This window comes from Rutilus rutilus (genome assembly GCF_951802725.1).
Source record: "Rutilus rutilus genome assembly, chromosome: 2".
NCBI lineage: Eukaryota > Metazoa > Chordata > Actinopteri > Cypriniformes > Leuciscidae > Rutilus > Rutilus rutilus.
The window spans coordinates 20,859,991-20,877,307 of record NC_140210.1 but is presented as its reverse complement, the minus strand read 5'-3'; the positions used below and the strand labels follow the sequence as shown (position 1 = coordinate 20,877,307).

At 41.3% G+C, this 17,317-nt stretch overlaps 2 protein-coding genes and 1 pseudogene across 3 annotated transcripts in view; 1 reads left to right on the top strand and 2 right to left on the bottom strand.

Annotated features, from left to right (window-relative positions):
* LOC311286126 (calcium-responsive transcription factor-like) overlaps positions 1–17,317 on the bottom strand; it is a 28,542-nt gene that overhangs the window by 10,309 nt on the left and 916 nt on the right. The window lies entirely within an intron of this gene.
* Positions 3,638–5,001, top strand: LOC311286127 (uncharacterized protein). Its single transcript, XM_084402177.1, has one exon. The coding sequence runs from the start codon at positions 3,921–3,923 to the stop codon at positions 4,512–4,514; it is 594 nt and encodes a 197-aa protein (XP_084258303.1). The 5' UTR covers positions 3,638–3,920; the 3' UTR covers positions 4,515–5,001.
* On the bottom strand, positions 5,004–15,929 carry LOC311286478 (calcium-responsive transcription factor-like; annotated as a pseudogene). The gene is made up of 5 exons (XR_014630264.1): positions 15,351–15,929; positions 15,190–15,253; positions 6,580–6,891; positions 6,306–6,478; positions 5,004–5,226 (listed from the first exon to the last, which is right to left on the bottom strand). The product of XR_014630264.1 is annotated as a calcium-responsive transcription factor-like (transcript).

Below are 17,317 nucleotides of genomic sequence, written 5' to 3'. Positions count from 1 at the left end.
GTATCCATCAGAAGATGGGTGCACTGTGGTCATAAAGGGATGGACATGGTCAGCAACAACACTCAGGTAGGCTGTGGCATTTAAACAATGCACACTTGGTACTAAGGGACCCAAAGTGTGCTAAGAAAATACCCTCACACCATTACGTGCATTCAGAGATGCTCTTCTGCAGACCTTGGTTGTAACAAGTGGTTATTTAAGTTGCTGTTGCCTTTCAAAAGTGCTGATATAAGTCATATGACATCTGAAATGATGAGAGCAATCCAGCAGATTTCCACATGTGGCAGATTGTTCACCTATTAGAGAAAACTGCACATAACTGAAATACTAGCTGTAAGCGCTGGTGTGGTGAGGGTTACTGGATGAACCCAAAAGAATCCCAGCACATCTTTGAGTGTGTCCTCCTCAGCCAAGCAGCTTTAACAGGGTGAAATAGGAGAAAAGCCAGGGACGGGAAATATCCACAACCAACCAAATGCTTCTTCACAGGCCGCACTCCAATAAAACCGGCTTGTGCTCTATAGTCTGTGGAGGCAGGAAAAGCCACCAGAGCAGTTGAGCACTGAACAAAATAAGACACTTTAGTGAACAAAAGAAATGAGTCAATGCAAGAATGGTATGTTCACTTTAAAGATGAATTTCAACACACCGATTCATTCATGAACCCAGTTCCTAACAGTGATGCTGGCCTTAACAAACACCACTACATACACATAAAGATGAGTAATATATATATATATATAATATATACATACATGTGTATATATACAGGGATGGGCAGTATTTCAGATACATGTATTTAAAATACGTATTTGAAATACAAAATACTATTTTGTATTTTAAAGCCTTTGGAAAAAATCTAATTTAATTTGTATTTAAATACATTTAAGATGAGTATTTTTGTATTTTCAAAATACATAAAATATGCCAGTCAACCTATTTATCAGGGTAATGATTTTGTGCATCAACTAGTTCAGACATTCACTAGCTCAACATTGGATCAGCAATTTCTTTATATATATACAGTGAGGAAAATAAGTATTTGAACACCCTGCTATTTTGCAAGTTCTCCCACTTAGAAATCATGGAGGGGTCTGAAATTGTCATCGTAGGTGCATGTCCACTGTGAGAGACATAATCTAAAAAAAAAATCCAGAAATCACAATGTATGATTTTTTAACTATTTATTTGTATGATACAGCTGCAAATAAGTATTTGAACACCTGAGAAAATCAATGTTAATATTTGGTACAGTAGCCTTTGTTTGCAATTACAGAGGTCAAACGTTTCCTGTAGTTTTTCACCAGGTTTGCACACACTGCAGGAGGGATTTTGGCCCACTCCTCCACACAGATCTTCTCTAGATCAGTCAGGTTTCTGGGCTGTCACTGAGAAACACGGAGTTTGAGCTCCCTCCAAAGATTCTCTATTGGGTTTAGGTCTGGAGACTGGCTAGGCCACGCCAGAACCTTGATATGCTTCTTACAGAGCCACTCCTTGGTTATCCTGGCTGTGTGCTTCGGGTCATTGTCATGTTGGAAGACCCAGCCTCGACCCATCTTCAATGCTCTAACTGAGGGAAGGAGGTTGTTCCCCAAAATCTCGCAATACATGGCCCCGGTCATCCTCTCCTTAATACAGTGCAGTCGCCCTGTCTCATGTGCAGAAAAACACCCCCAAAGCATGATGCTACCACCCCCATGCTTCACAGTAGGGATGGTGTTCTTGGGATGGTACTCATCATTCTTCTTCCTCCAAACACGTTTAGTGGAATTATGACCAAAAAGTTATATTTTGGTCTCATTTGACCACATGACTTTCTCCCATGACTCCTCTGGATCATCCAAATGGTCATTGGCAAACTTAAGACGGGCCTTGACATGTGCTGGTTTAAGCAGGGGAACCTTCCGTGCCATGCATGATTTCAAACCATGACGTCTTAGTGTATTACCAACAGTAACCTTGGAAACGGTGGTCCCAGCTCTTTTCAGGTCATTGACCAGCTACTCCAGTGTAGTTCTGGGCTGATTTCTCACCTTTCTTAGGATCATTGAGACCCCACGAGGTGAGATCTTGCATGGAGCCCGAGTCCGAGGGAGATTGACAGTCATGTTTAGCTTCTTCCATTTTCTAATGATTGCTCCAACAGTGGACCTTTTTTCACCAAGCTGCTTGGCAATTTCCCCGTAGCCCTTTCCAGCCTTGTGGAGGTGTACAATTTTGTCTCTAGTGTCTTTGGACAGCTCTTTGGTCTTGGCCATGTTAGTAGTTGGATTCTTACTGATTGTATGGGGTGGACAGGTGTCTTTATGCAGCTAACGACCTCAAACAGGTGCATCTAATTTAGGATAATAAATGGAGTGGAGGTGGACATTTTAAAGGCAGACTAACAGGTCTTTGAGGGTCAGAATTCTAGCTGATAGACAGGTGTTCAAATACTTATTTGCAGCTGTATCATACAAATAAATAGTTAAAAAATCATATATTGTGATTTCTGGATTTTTTTTTTTAGATTATGTCTCTCACTGTGGACATGCACCTACGATGACAATTTCAGACCCCTCCATGATTTCCAAGTGGGAGAACTTGCAAAATAGCAGGGTGTTCAAATACTTATTTTCCTCACTGTATATATATATATATATATATATATATATATATATATATAAGGTGAGAATGTCATGATCAATTCTACTTGTTGATTAAAGTTAAAATAGTGCATTATTCACTTCAGTTGATATGAAAGAATAAAAGAAAGAATAGTTGATTTTTGTCAAAGGTGTTTAAAGCATTACTGCATGTTAGGGCTGGGTGATATGACACTACATATCATAGCGATGATATTAAGTTTGAATTGATGGAACTTTTTCTAAATCGTTTACATAGATGGGCCTATTTGTGGGGTAAGCAAATTTATCCGTGCAGCTTTTAGTGGGCAGGAATTATTGGAACGTTGGAGTGGAAAAAGAAGCACTGATGAATGATACTCCACAAAAATCTTAAGCTTTTAGTTTTATTGTACATAAAAAATAATAATCAAAAAGGGGTAAATAGTGTCAAATGAATCTAAATTAATTCTAATTTTAAATTTTAGATACACTTTCTAATTTTAATAAACTTATGGAAACAAATAAACTTTACATAAAATTACTTAAAAAGCACTGGACTACCTGCAAAAAAAAAGAAAAGAAAAATGAAATTCAGTTTATGCTGTGGAATCAAACCTGATATTGAGAATTGTGAAACCATGATATTGTTACTGTGAAGTAAAATTGAGATTTTGGTCCTATCGCCCATCCATAATATTTGCTAGATAGCAGAAAAGGTTCCCACAGTTTTACATACAGTGAGAAAGAAAGAAAGAAAGAAAGAAAGAAAGAAAGAAAGAAAGAAAGAAAGAAAGAAAGAAAGAAAGAAAGAAAGAAAGAAAGAAAGAAAGAGATGTGGTTAGGAATGAAAAGTCAGTAGGCCTATGTAGTTTCTTCATTCACTGTGGCCTATACCTGCACTGGATGGCCAATGTCACGTGTATGTTGTGTATTTTCAAAATACAAAATACTGTATTTGTATTTAAAAACTTTTTTTTTCACGCAGTATTTTGTGTATTTTAAATACATTTCCATGCATTTATGCCCATCTCTGTACATAGAGGAATAAATGAAGATGATAATGGTAATTGGAGAAGCATAATACATGTAACATAGAGCTCATGCTGCTCTAATTGACTTACTGCTGATATCAATGTTGTTTACATTTAAATGATCCTTAACATTCTGTGTCAGTCCAGTAGATTAAAAATCAACACAACTGTTTCTGAAGCCTTGAAGCCTGAACGCACTTGCTGCAAGCTCTTCACAAAACAATCTGGTAAGTCTTAGTGATTTTTCCACAGTCTTTGAAGTTCTTCTTGATTCATTATCATGGAGCAGCGTCGGTCACGAAGAAGCAGGGCTCCTCCCACACGCCTGAGGGGATTGTTTGAGGGCGTCTCTTCCAGTCCAGAGACTCCGGACCCTTGTGAGCTTCCACAGCTGGCAGCTGTAACGTTGGTCAGGTCAGATCACACTTACAGCTGCATCTCTGCCAAAGCTCGAAGACGAAGACCCAAGGGGTTGGAAGAACGCTACTTGAAGAACGCTGCTGTCCTTCCTGACATCCGTCCATTAGACTCAGTTCCTTCAGTGGACGTGCGTCAGCAGAATGAGCCCATCTCCATCCACGGCTACAGCGTAGAGGCCTACCAGGACATCTACCGCTCTGTGGTGGAGCCCATGCTGAAGACGCCCAGTGGTCGGCAGCGTCCCTACAGCCTTGAACTTGGACGGAAGATCAAGCAGCGACTGTGGGAGGCACTCAACCGCCCTTCATTGGTGGAGACGGAGCATCCTGATGGACGTGTCGGGATCACCGAGAGCTTCTCCACAACCAGCAGAAGCTTAGCTCCTCGAATCGACGTGGACATCAGTGAAGAGCCCCTGCCTGAGGAACCCCGAAGAAAGAAGCCCAGACACTGAGTCATCACTGTGTCACATGGAGGCCGGAGTATCACACCGCGGGACCTGTATGTAAATACTGTATATAGTTAACTTACAGAGTAAGTTTATAGTTTTATGAGTAAGTTTTATTTTGTAGAGTAAATTTAGAGTTTTATGAGTAACGTTAAGTTTTATTTTCTAGAGGTGGTTTGCACATTGTTGTGAGGTTGTCAGGATGTTTTTGGTGATTGTCAAAGCATTGATAGGCTGTTCATAGGTTGTTCTAAGTGGTTTTTAGCGTTTTGCTACACGGTTGTTGGGATGTTTTGGATGGTTTCCTGTGTGTTGACATGCGTTTGACAAGGTTTTTTGCGCGGTTGTTAGCGTGTTACTTTGCGGTTGCTGGACTCTTCTGAGTGGTTTTTCATGCGTTGTTATGTAGTTGTCAGGATGTTTAGAGTAGCCTAAGTTAGTTGGTTGATATGCGGTTGCTTTTAAGCAGTTACTGCAGGTTAGGGAAGGATAGGGTCCCTCACACGGTTTGCAGCTTGACGTGCTGTGAGGGCTTGTGTGCATCAGTGATGCTGAGAGCTACGCCACTGGTACTTCACAACTACTGCTAGGGTCACCCATAGTGGACAGGTCTCAGCTGAGATGCCAGACGAAGACAAACCTGGACAGCGGAAGATTGACCTGATGTTCCTGGCAGAAGATCACTGTCTTGTTACATCGACAACAACATCAGCGGAACCTGAATGGAAGAAAATTCATGATTATTTGTGGAAGTCATCAATGGATCAATGGAAAATTCATGATTCAAGAAAAACTGATTATTTGTGGAAGTCATCAATGGATCAATGGAAGCAACTGATCGAACAGAACAAGGTAAAACAGTTTATTTGTGGAAGTCATCAATGGATCAATGGAAGCAACTGATCGAACAGAACAAGGTAAAACAGTTTAATATTAGCAAAGGCTGCATTCTTTCTTCAGCATTTTTGTAAAAGCATTCGGCCATTTAAATCAGAGGAATCATAATATAATTTCTTACATTCTTGTATATGTATGATAAATAGGAAATAATTCTCTTCTAAATTCAGGCACACGATCATGTAAATACAGGAAAGCAGAGAAAATGATTAAAATACAACAATTACTATTCACAGGTAAACACTATCACAGTAATCTGAACTTCATAAACAGACACTGTTCTTCTTCTACTGTTCTTCTGTTTTGTCCTTGAAAAAAATCGTCATGCCTTAACATAGCTTGAATGTAACTTTACACCCTTGCCTCATTTAGTATACCAGTTCTATGAATATGCAAACTAACCAGCTCAGAGATCCACTCATTGACAATCACATGTTGATCTGATTGGTTACAAGGTAGTTTGTGACATCATAAACACCAGCGATTTCAAACTGTGTCTTTGTTTCACTGCAGATTTAAGGAGAAAATACTCAGCAGTGTTGCTGACTTATGAATTTGCACATGGTTTGTCTTAAAGCATATTAAAAACACCACATAGACATAAACAACATTAAAAACGTATCCATTAGGCTTCTATTCAAAGGGTAGAAATACCTGCAGAAATACTCATAAGATATTCTTGTAAAAAGTTGTAAAATAGTTTTTTGTGTGAATAGAATGCAACAGAAAACATTTAGCTTTAAATATTTAATTTTGATCTCATTCATTCATACTTTTGAGAAATTGTTTTTTCTCTCTCCAGTCACCACTGTAATAAATTAAAATAGCAATAATGGGAAATGGAAACAAATAATATTACAAATCAATATTGCATGAGTTCATGTTATCATAATACTGTACCTGAAACAATGAATCAGTCCTCCGTTGGTCAAAGAGCCCAATCGTCAATCGCTGTTGTCACAGAAATGGACATTTGTTTTCTTTTCTCGTTGTTGTATTTCTGACTGCCGACACATCCATAGATTTCCCACCCTCCTATTTAACTGAAGTGTCGTCTGCTGAGGGAGTCAAAGCTGAACAATAAGAACAAACAAAAGGTTTATATGTTATTTTCATGATTCTAATTGGTTAAATTTAGATTTCTTTTTCTTTTTCTGTGGTGCCATGTACTTACCTATGCTTGCAGGGTCCACAATCTGGACTGGAATGGCCTGTCCGTCCTCTAACAAGATCTGTGTGATGCCACCTTCAGCTCCGGCATTAGTCACTGAGTTCACACTCACCAGCTGGCTCATGCCGAGCAGGGTCAGGGGGTCACACAGAGATATGCTTTCACCAGCACTGCCACTTGACTGGAGGAACTGGGACGGACTCAGCAGAACAGGCTGTGGTGGTGCAGGGCTGGACAGCTCTGGGGCTTCTGGTGGTGGTGGGGGTGTAGGTTTGGCAGTGTCTTCAACTGGACACAAGGCTGTATCTGGATGGCCTATCAGACAAGAGGAGAGCACTCTTAAAGGATAAGTTTGCCAACCAGCTTTGTCCCAGGCAACAGGGAACATTCTCGCAAATGAAGCCAGGCAAGTTTTTATGAACAAACATTCTTCCATTAACGTTAATAGAACATTTGTTCAAAGTTATATGTTTTTAAATAATGTTCTCAAAACTTTAGCACAAAAACAATGTTTTTTCTGAAATATTTTAGTTGGATGTTTATCTAATTTTTTTTTAAATGTTACAACTTGTTTCAGAATGTTCAGAGAGCATTCAAAAGTAACCTTCACATAATGTTTGCAAAATTATAAAATTGAATGTTCCCTTAATTACATTACATCCTACATTAACCAACAACATTTTTTTAAAATGTTGTCAGGACCGGCTTTGCCGTGCTGCTGGGCAGCTTGTTGTTTGTCTGTGTTTTATGGTTGCTGTCTGTCTGTCTGTTTTAGTCCTACAGGTGGAGCTGTAGGCTGGCCGTGAAGGTTAATGGATGACCTGTTAAAAGAGGCCTTCCGGGGTCTCGTGTTCTCTCTCCTGTTCGGGCCGTCGGTCCGTGCGGCTGGTGGCTGCCTCGCTTGTCGCACTTACCTCCTCTCACCACCCGTTTCATTCTACTGACGAACACTACACTTTTGGTTAATCATTACATTTACTGATACACTTCTATTTGTTGTTAAATAAACACTCTTTGTTAAATGTAGCGATCGGTGTGGTCTCCCCTTTCATGTTGCGATCACTGTATGAGCCAAGTGGTCGTAACATATGGGGGCTCGTCCGTTTAGTCTCTAAGTTTGATAAGTAACGTTAGGCTGCTTTAATTCCTAGTAGTAGGCTACTAGTGTGTGTAGTGCTGCTTATGTAATTCAGCCGGTTTATGAATGAGTGAAGTAAGTTGAGTTTACTATCAGCTCGCGGATTGTTTTGGGAGAGCCACACTAATTTTGTGTGTGTGTGTGTAGGAAGGAGCGTTTTTGTTTCAGCCGTTCGGTAAGTAAGGTTCGGTAGCAGTTTGGGTGGCTGGACGGGAAATTTTGTGGAGCCATGTCTTGTCCCCAATTAGTGCGCCTCGGCGTTGTGGGTCTAGCTTACTGTCACTGAGGTCTGAACGAGGGCACCGCCGTGGAGCACCGGCTGGAGTGACTTTGTCGGGACAGTATGACTCCAGCGGTATGGGTGAGTAAATTATCCTTGTTCTTGGACTTTGGTGTGAAGATAGGTTAGTAGGGGGGTAAATGTTAGGGGGATGCTCCGGCATTAGTCTGTCTGGTTACCTGAACTGTATCGACTTTATAACCGGTTTGGCTGGATGTGTTGGGAAAAGAGAATAAGTTTTGGTTAATTTTGTTTGGATATTGGTACATTGGTTAATTTTGTTGTTGTGGATTGGAAAGTGTACTGATGGTCATGTTGGAGGAGTTTTTAGCAGCTCCGTCTGAGCGTTTGTTGGTGGGGTTAACTAGGGAACAATTGTTGAAGGTGGCCGAGTATTACGCGATCGAGTTGCCGGCCGTACTTAAATCTGCTAAGAAGAAGGAATTTGTGGGTTTTATTCGCGAGTTCTTAAAAGAGAAGCAGGTTTTGCCTGATGTAACCCCAATCAGTCCTAGTCCAGAAATACAAATTAACGAGATTGCTGATATTCCTGAGTCTAGCGTTAAGCCTAAGATGCAGCTTAAGTCCAGCGATTTAACCTTTGAACAACAAAAACAACTGTTGAGGATAGAGATGGATATAGAATTGGAGAAAAAGAAATTAGAGTTGGAGCAAAAGAGATTGGAATTTGAGCAGATTAAATTGGCGAAGGAACAAGAGATGCTGGAGAAGCGTTTAGAGCAGGAAAATGAGCAAAAACGTTTGGAAGTGCACGAAAAAGAGAAAGACCGTTTGTTAGAATTAGAAAGACTTAAAAGTGAAGAACAGGAACGAGATGTAGAAAGAACTAGACTGAGACTACTTTCTGAGGGGAGAATTGATCGGAATTCTACCGGTAAGTCAGATCTAGCTGGTGTGATAAGGTTCCTGACAAAATTTAACGAACGGGAACCGGATATATTTTTTTCTTTATTCGAAAACATAGCCACTGATCGTGGTTGGGATGATGAGGACAAAACAGTACTTTTGCAAACTGTATTAGTGGGTCGTGCGCAGGAGGCGTTTGTGGCTTTGGCACCTGCTGAGAGAAAGAAATATAACAGCGTAAAACAGTCTTAAAATGTTATGAACTTGTTCCAGAAGCTTATCTGCAACGTTTCAGAAATTGGCGAAAAGGTGAGAAACAAACCCATACCGAAGTGGCAAGAGATTTGAGTAGTTTTTTCAATCGTTGGCTTGCCGCTGAGGGTGTGGAAACATTTGATGCGCTGCGAGATTTGCTGATTTTGGAACAGTTTAAAAATATCTTGCCTGAGAGAATAGCTATTTATGTGAATGAGCATGAAGTTAAGACTGTTGCGGAGGCTGCTGTTCTCGCCGACGGTTTTGTGTTGACGCACAAAAGTAAAGTACGTGAGTATTTTCCACGTTATGAATATGACCATAGGGAATATCGATCAGGTCGGGTTAAATTTGATCATTTAATGAAGAATAAAACACGGGAGACTGAGGTTGTTGGTGAGAAGTGCAATTATTGTTTGGAAAGAGGACATTGGAAGCGAGAGTGTCCAGTGTTGGGTGCGCGAAATAAGGTTAGAACTGCAAATGGAAAAGCTGTTGGTTTCGTGTCTTCTGTTGTGCATTCAGATGGGCCTGTTGTGTTTCATGTGGATCAGTTCTCTAGTTCGGAAGTTTTGAATGCCGTTCAGCCTGACGCTGGTGAGGGGGGAAATCTTGGAGCTGTGTTTAGGGGTGAGCGTGAAACTTCTGGGGTGTCTGATGTGTCGAACTATGCGCCATTCATTAGTGACGGTTTTGTCTCGTGGGTAGGGGATGCGCACAGAGTCCCAGTGAAAATCTTGAGGGACACAGGAGCCTCAGAGAGCTTTATTTGTGCTTCGGTTTTGCCATTTTCTCCAGTATCAGATACTGGGAAGTTTGCTTTAATTCGTGGAATAGGCCTTCAGTCTTTCCCGGTGCCTTTGCACAGAGTTCAGTTATTTTCAGGATTTGTAAATGGGGAGATTACAATTGCCGTGAGACCCTCTTTACCTGTAGATGGCATTAGCCGCTTTCCGACCAAGTAGTTCTAGGAACTTAGTTCTAGGAACTGTCCACTTCTAAACAGTTCTAAGAACTACTCTCCCCTAAACTCGGTTTTGCTGTTTGCGTTCGCACTGGCCAAGTGGCCATAGGAACTGGTAGGAGGGGTAAGGGAGTGACGCAGGCACGGTGACTTTAATTTAGACGGCGCGACGGACCTTTATTTTGGCGGCGCTGAGAACGCCAGAGCAAACAATGAATGCTCGCATTCTCTGTGTTTATTAGTTAGCAATCTATCTAACAGTACAGTTTAATATGTTATTAGATAGAACTGTAATAGAAAGTAGACAGTATATGAAAAAAAGGTTATTAGCCTATGTGGTTGATGTCCAGTGTTGCTAGCTGGGCAGATAAACATAATCATGTTTGGCTTGGTCCCCTCAAAGTTGCGTTGGATTTTCTCTTCAGCATAAAGGTTTAGAGACCCATCTATCACTGTTTTCCATGTTTGTATAGTTAGTAAATATATAGGCTATAATCTGTGTGTTTACATTCTAGCTGTTTTAAAAATGGCGGGTGCTGGTCTTCCGCGTGCGTTCGGTCAATCAGCGTACACTAATGTCACGGGTAGTTCCTATAGTGCTGGTTTAGACCCTACTCTGAAGTAGGACCTAAATTAGTTCCTACAAATGGAGTTCCTAGAACTAAAATCGTTCCTAGTTCCTGCGGTGCGAACACGCCGACATCCGGGTACTTTAGCCAATAGTTCTAGGAACTGTGAAAAGGTTCCTCCGGTCGGAAAGCGGCTAAAGATATCATTCTGGGCAATAATTTGGGTGGGTGTTTAGTGTCCCCACCGCCTGTGGTCACTGTCGTGCCTTTGCCATTAGAGGAGCCAGATAAGTGTTTGCAAGATTTTCCAGAGGTTTTTACTGCCTGCGCTGTGACGCGTGCAATGGCTCGCGCGCAGATAGGTTCACCATCTGATGTGTCTAACATGTCTGCGTCTGGTTTGTTTATTCCAGAATTACCTGCACCGTTGTCTTATGATGAGCTGGTTGAAGCTCAAGGAAAAGATCAGAGTCTGGAAAAAAAATTTGCTCTAGCTGCAGCTGACCCAGGTAAAGGTTATCTGGTGCAAAATGGTCTCTTGCTCCGAAAGTGGTCATCTTGTGTTGATCCTGATGTGGCAGATCAGGTGATGCAGGTCGTGGTACCTGACAAGTATCGCGATTTAGTTTTAAAAACAGCACATGGTATAGAGTCTGGACATTTTGGTGTTAAGAAGACCTATAATCATATACTACGACATTTTTATTGGCCACGGATCAAGCGGGACGTAATGAAGTTTGTGAGAACTTGTCATTTTTGTCAAGTGGCAGGGAAGCTAAATACTACAATCAAGCCTGCTCACTTACAGCCCATTCAGTCCGTAGGCACGCCGTTTGAACACATCATTATTGATTGTGTAGGTCCTTTAACTCCATCAAAAACTGGATGTACATATCTGTTTACAGTAATGTGCCAGGCGACACGGTATCCGGCTGCATATGCGTTAAGGGCAATAACCACAAAGTCCATTATGAAATGTTTGTCACAGTTTATTTCTGTTTTTGGGATCCCGAAGATAATTCAAAGCGACCGAGGTTCGAACTTCACCTCTAAGACGTTTGCGGCTGCTTTGAGATTGTTACGTGTGAAGCACAATTTGAGCAGTGCCTATCATGCTCAAAGCCAGGGGGCGCTGGAACGTTTTCATGCAACCTTGAAATCTGTGTTACGCGCATATTGCGTTGAAATGAAGAAGGATTGGGAAGAGGCTTTACCATGGCTTTTGTTGGCGGCCCGTGGGGTTGTTCAAGAAAGCACAGGGTTTTGTCCTAATGACTTAGTTTTTGGTCACAAAGTACGAACATCTTTGTCTGTTTTGAGCACTGAATTAGACCAGTCAAAAACCCCTGCCAGTTTGGTGGAGTATGTTAATGGTTTCCGCCGTAAATTATTTTTGTCTTGGAAGTTGGCTAGTGAACATCTGAGTGCGGCTCAGGACAGAATGAAACAGCGGTATGATCGTAAGGCGGAGGCCAGGGTGTTTAATCCTGGTGATCAGGTGGTAGCGTTGCTGCCCATCCCAGGTTCGTCTTTGACAGCAAAGTACTCAGGCCCTTTTATGATCATGCGTAAAGTTTCTGAGACAAATTATTTGTTGTCTACTCCTGAATGCAGGAGATCAACGCAGCTTTGCCATATTAATTTGTTGAAGCCGTACTACTCCACATCTTCGGGGGTGGTGGGTGATCACGCGGACAGTCCTGTGGGATTGGCTGTTGTAGAGGGGCTGCCGAACGTCGCTCAGGTGGCAGCTGAGGATGGGGTGCAGTTTCCAGATGATGCAGTTTTACATGGGTGCTTGAGTAACACGCAGAAGCTGGCTGAACTGGATAGTATGTTGGGACATTTAAGTGGGGAACAGCGCGATGAGTTAAAGTTTTTAATTTCTGAATTTTCGTCTTTATTTTCTGACACTCCGACCTGTACAAGTTTAATCGAGCATGATATTGACACACAGGGTGCCCGCCCGGTTAAGCAGAGGTTTTATCGACTGCCTCTAGAGAAGCGTAAAAGTATGGAGGCCAGTGTTCAATATCTTCTCGATAACGGTCTGGCCAAACCATCCTATTCTAGCTGGGCATCACCGTGTTTGTTGGTTAAAAAATCGGATCAAACATATAGGTTTTGTACAGATTATAGGAAGGTTAATGCATTGACAAAGCCCGATTCCTTTCCATTACCTCGTATTGAGGATTGTGTGGATCAGGTGGGTAGTGCACGGTACGTTAGTAAATTTGATTTGTTAAAAGGGTATTACCAGGTACCACTAACACCGAGAGCGCAGGAGGTGTCTGCATTTGTTACATCTTCTGGGTTGTACTCTTATTCTAGGATGAGTTTTGGCCTTCGGAACGCCCCCTCAACCTTTCAGCGTCTCATGAATTGGGTAGTTGCTGGGTTGGAGGGATGTGCCGTTTATTTAGACGACGTGGTCTGTTACGCCGATACTTGGGGTGACCACCTGGCATGTATTCGTGCACTGTTCCAGAGGTTGGTGGCAGCAACTCTTACTGTTAATCTTGCGAAATGTGAGTTTGCCCAGGCCACTGTCGTTTATTTAGGTAAGGTGGTGGGCCAAGGTAAGGTGCGGCCAGTAAATGCGAAGGTCGTGGCCATAGAGAACTTTACCCCGCCGGCCACAAAGAAAGAATTGATGCGCTTTCTGGGTATGATCGGTTATTACCGTAGTTTTTGTTGCAACTTTTCCACGGTAGTTTCCCCGCTGACCAATTTATTGAAGGGCACAGCTAAGTTTGTTTGGTCGGCCGAGTGTCATCAGGCATTTCAAAATGCCAAGCTGTTATTGAGTTCGGCGCCGGTCTTGGCTGCACCCAAATTGGATCAGCCATTCAGGCTGCAGGTTGGCGCGAGTCAGGTTGGGGCGGGTGCCGTTCTTTTGCAGAGCGATGAAAATGGGGTTGACAAACCTGTTTGTTATTTTTCGCGCAAATTCAACAAACACCAGTTTAATTACTCTGTTATCGAGAAGGAGGCTTTGGCGTTAATTTGGGCACTTCAACACTTCGAGGTTTATGTGGGTGGGGGTTTACATCCAATTGTGGTTTATTCGGACCATAATCCCCTCACTTTCCTCCAGTCACTAAAGAATTCCACCAACCAACGCCTCTTACGTTGGGCACTATTTTTACAACCTTTTCGTTTAGTTATTCGGCACATCCGCGGCGTGGAGAATGTGTTAGCTGATGCACTCTCTCGCGCCCCGGATGAGTCAGTTTAATGGTGTCTGTTTTTCCCGCTCAATCTGTGTCTGTTCTGCTTGCCTTAAATAGCTGTCCATGGTACCGGGATTTGCTGGTTGCAGGATGTGGTAAGGGTGGCGTGGGTGAGAATGGTCACTGTTGGTCCAGTTGTCCTGTTAGGAATGAGGTGCACTTGGGGAAGGTGGTATGAATGAATTAGTTTTTCTTGTGTGTGAATGTTAGTTAAGTTGGTTTATTCATTTTTTGATTCTGTATGATTTTGTTATGGTTATTGTGGGAACTTGATGGTTTTTTCAGAGTCCCATTAAAAGGGGTCTCTGTCATCAAGGGGGGGGGGGTGATGTCAGGACCGGCTTTGCCGTGCTGCTGGGCAGCTTGTTGTTTGTCTGTGTTTTATGGTTGCTGTCTGTCTGTCTGTTTTAGTCCTACAGGTGGAGCTGTAGGCTGGCCGTGAAGGTTAATGGATGACCTGTTAAAAGAGGCCTTCCGGGGTCTCGTGTTCTCTCTCCTCTTCGGGCCGTCGGTCCGTGCGGCTGGTGGCTGCCTTGCTTGTCGCACTTACCTCCTCTCACCACCCGTTTCATTCTACTGACGAACACTACACTTTTGGACGGTTAATCATTACATTTACTGATACACTTCTATTTGTTGTTAAATAAACACTCTTTGTTAAATGTAGCGATCGGTGTGGTCTCCCCTTTCATGTTGCGATCACTGTATGAGCCAAGTGGTCGTAACAATGTTTAAAACTAGAGGTTTTGAAAGCCATGAAATAATGTTTTCATAAGTTAATGGGACCACTAACAAAAAGTTCAAAACAAAAATGTATAAAAAATTATTACATAATCAGGTTTTCAAGCATTTAATTTTAATGTTTTTTTTTTGTTTCTTCAATTATACTATCAGAACAGTTGATCACCCTGAAACTTTTTACATTTATGCAGAAATTAAAAACTTAAAAAAAATAATGCATTAATTTAATGAATGAATAGATCCATATAAAAAATGATCATTTCAGGACAGGGTCACCTGGAGATGTGCAAAGATCTTGGGCTGCAGTGAGGTGAGAGAGCTGAAGAGCTGCACAGCCTCTGGAGAAAGAGTGTCACTCTCTTCCTTCTGAGAGGACACTGTCAATATAACAGCAGTACACTAGATTCTGTGGCAGGGTAAACAATGCTTATACTTGGACTATAGGTATGTGCTTTCTTTTTGAGGCAGGACCTTTCCTCTACTCTCTAAATTGTGTTGAATGATTCCAAGATTATTGTTTTAATAATGTATGTCGGATTTCAAACAATATTTCAACGGTATTTTACCATCCACAGTAGCAGGAGTCAGGGTCAAAGTCTCTGGAAGCAGGTTATTCGCCTCTGCTTTCCACTGCAACAACAACAACAAAAACATAAAAATAAATGCTTACTGCAGAAAATGGTTGGCATATTTGTGCTTACCAATCTAACATGTTTTCTGTTCACACCTCTGTATCTGAGGTAGCCAGTGGTCCCGCCGTCAGCTGAAGAGCTTTCTGAGCCTCATGGATGTGCTTCTTGATGTCATTGACAGTGGGGAAAGTAACACAGATTGAGTCTCTCAGGCACTTCCTCTGACTTGAACATCTCATGTTCCACAAACCTCCTGCCAGGGCGTTCACAAAGCAACGGTAAATATTTTTCCAGCAAATAAAACAAAGGTCATACCTGAGCTGCTTGCGGACAGTGTAAACTTGGTTATGACCTTGTGCTACCAACTCACAGATCTTCTCTGCCACGAGCGGGTGTAGTAGAGAGGGTAGGGACGCCCCATCCTCCATCGTGACATCCTGCATGGCTTCACTGTCCAGCTCCTCTGTCTCTTCATCTTCATTTTGTTCTTCCTCTGCAAAGCAGATCTGCTCTGGAAGTGGAGGCAGGTTTGCAGTGTCCACGTCATGGTACAGGTGGGCTTTCTCTGTAGGGAGCTGGGTGTAATAACTGTCTTGGCTTTGTAGAGTATGTTTTGATTCGTTTCTTGCTCTGCTTAGGTTGAACGCCCTTTCCTCCGTGGACCAAACTACCATTTCATCACGATGGCTCTGCTCCCTTAAAACCATATTAAAGATCAAGATAAAATGACTTTGTGTGCATATTGTAAAACCATTACATTATCTGCAACAACAGCATTCAATCAAGGCTTAAGAACAAGGCATGTCCCGCCTCGACGTGCAACTTGCTATTGCAAGCATTCTCATTCTAGAAACAATTTGATTGAACAAAAATCTGGACAAATCAGTTTGGAAGCTTGTTTACGCCATAGAATAAAAAATAAAAAAGGGTAATAGGGTAATTATCTCACAATTCTGACTTTTTTTCATGCAATTGCAAGTTTACATCTCGCAATTCTGACTTTTTTTCTCAGAACTGTGTGATATAAACTCGCAGTTGCGAAATATAATGTCAGAAATGTAAAATAAAAGTTAAAAAATAAATAAAAGTCAGACTTTTCTCAGAATTGCAAGTTTATATCTTGCAATTCTGACTTTATTTCTCGTAATTGCAAGTTTATAACTGTGAGATAAAACGTCGCAATTATCTCTTAAATTGTTTTATTCCATAATGATTTGATCTGTTTCCCCCCCAAAAAAAGATCAACACTGTAAATTTTAAATTCACATACAGTGCTTTTTAAATGTTTGGGGTTGGTAAGATTTTTTTAATAGGTCTCTGAAGCTCACCAAGTCTGCTTTTTTTAATCAAAAATATAGTAAAAACAGTAAAATTGAAATATTCAAAATTATTTCAATTCAAAATAACTGTCTTCTGTTCAAATATGTTTAAATTCCTGTGATGACAAGAACTCATTCTGTCATCATTCTAATGCTGATTTAGCTGACCAATGTTGCTGCTTAATCTTTATGAATGCCTTTACTGTCATTTTATATTTATTTAATGCATCCTACTGAATAAAAGTATTTCTTTCTTTCAAACAAATCGTATCTGCTAAAGTTTCATTTGCCAATATACCACTAGCATTCAGATGCCCCCAAATTTAGACATCGATTAAAATTCCAATTTTGAATTATAGTCAAAACACAGTTCAGGCATTAAAATAACATATAGACTACATGACTAAACAGCTTTAAATAGGTCATATAATGCCATTTTTGTACAAGTTATTATGATTCTTTAGGGTCTAAATGAAAAGTTTGTAATACACTTGAATTAAAAATTCTAATTAGTATTGTAAGAAAACACTCATTTTACCTGGTCAAAACCAGCTGTTTTCAGCACGCCGTTTAAGTGCATGTGTCTTTAAATGATGCTTTGCTCACCCCGCCCCTCTGTTCTGTGCGTACACCTCTTGTAATAACACACTAACCATAATGCGTTGTTCATTATAAACTTGGGATTATGAATTATATTGAGAACGTTGTACATAGAAAAAATGCCGTAATGTACCCTGAGTGTA

Coding starts and splice junctions, on each gene's coding strand:
- LOC311286127 (XM_084402177.1), top strand. CDS start 3,921: ATGGAGCAGCGTCGGTCACGAAGAAGCAGGGCTCCTCCCACACGCCTG.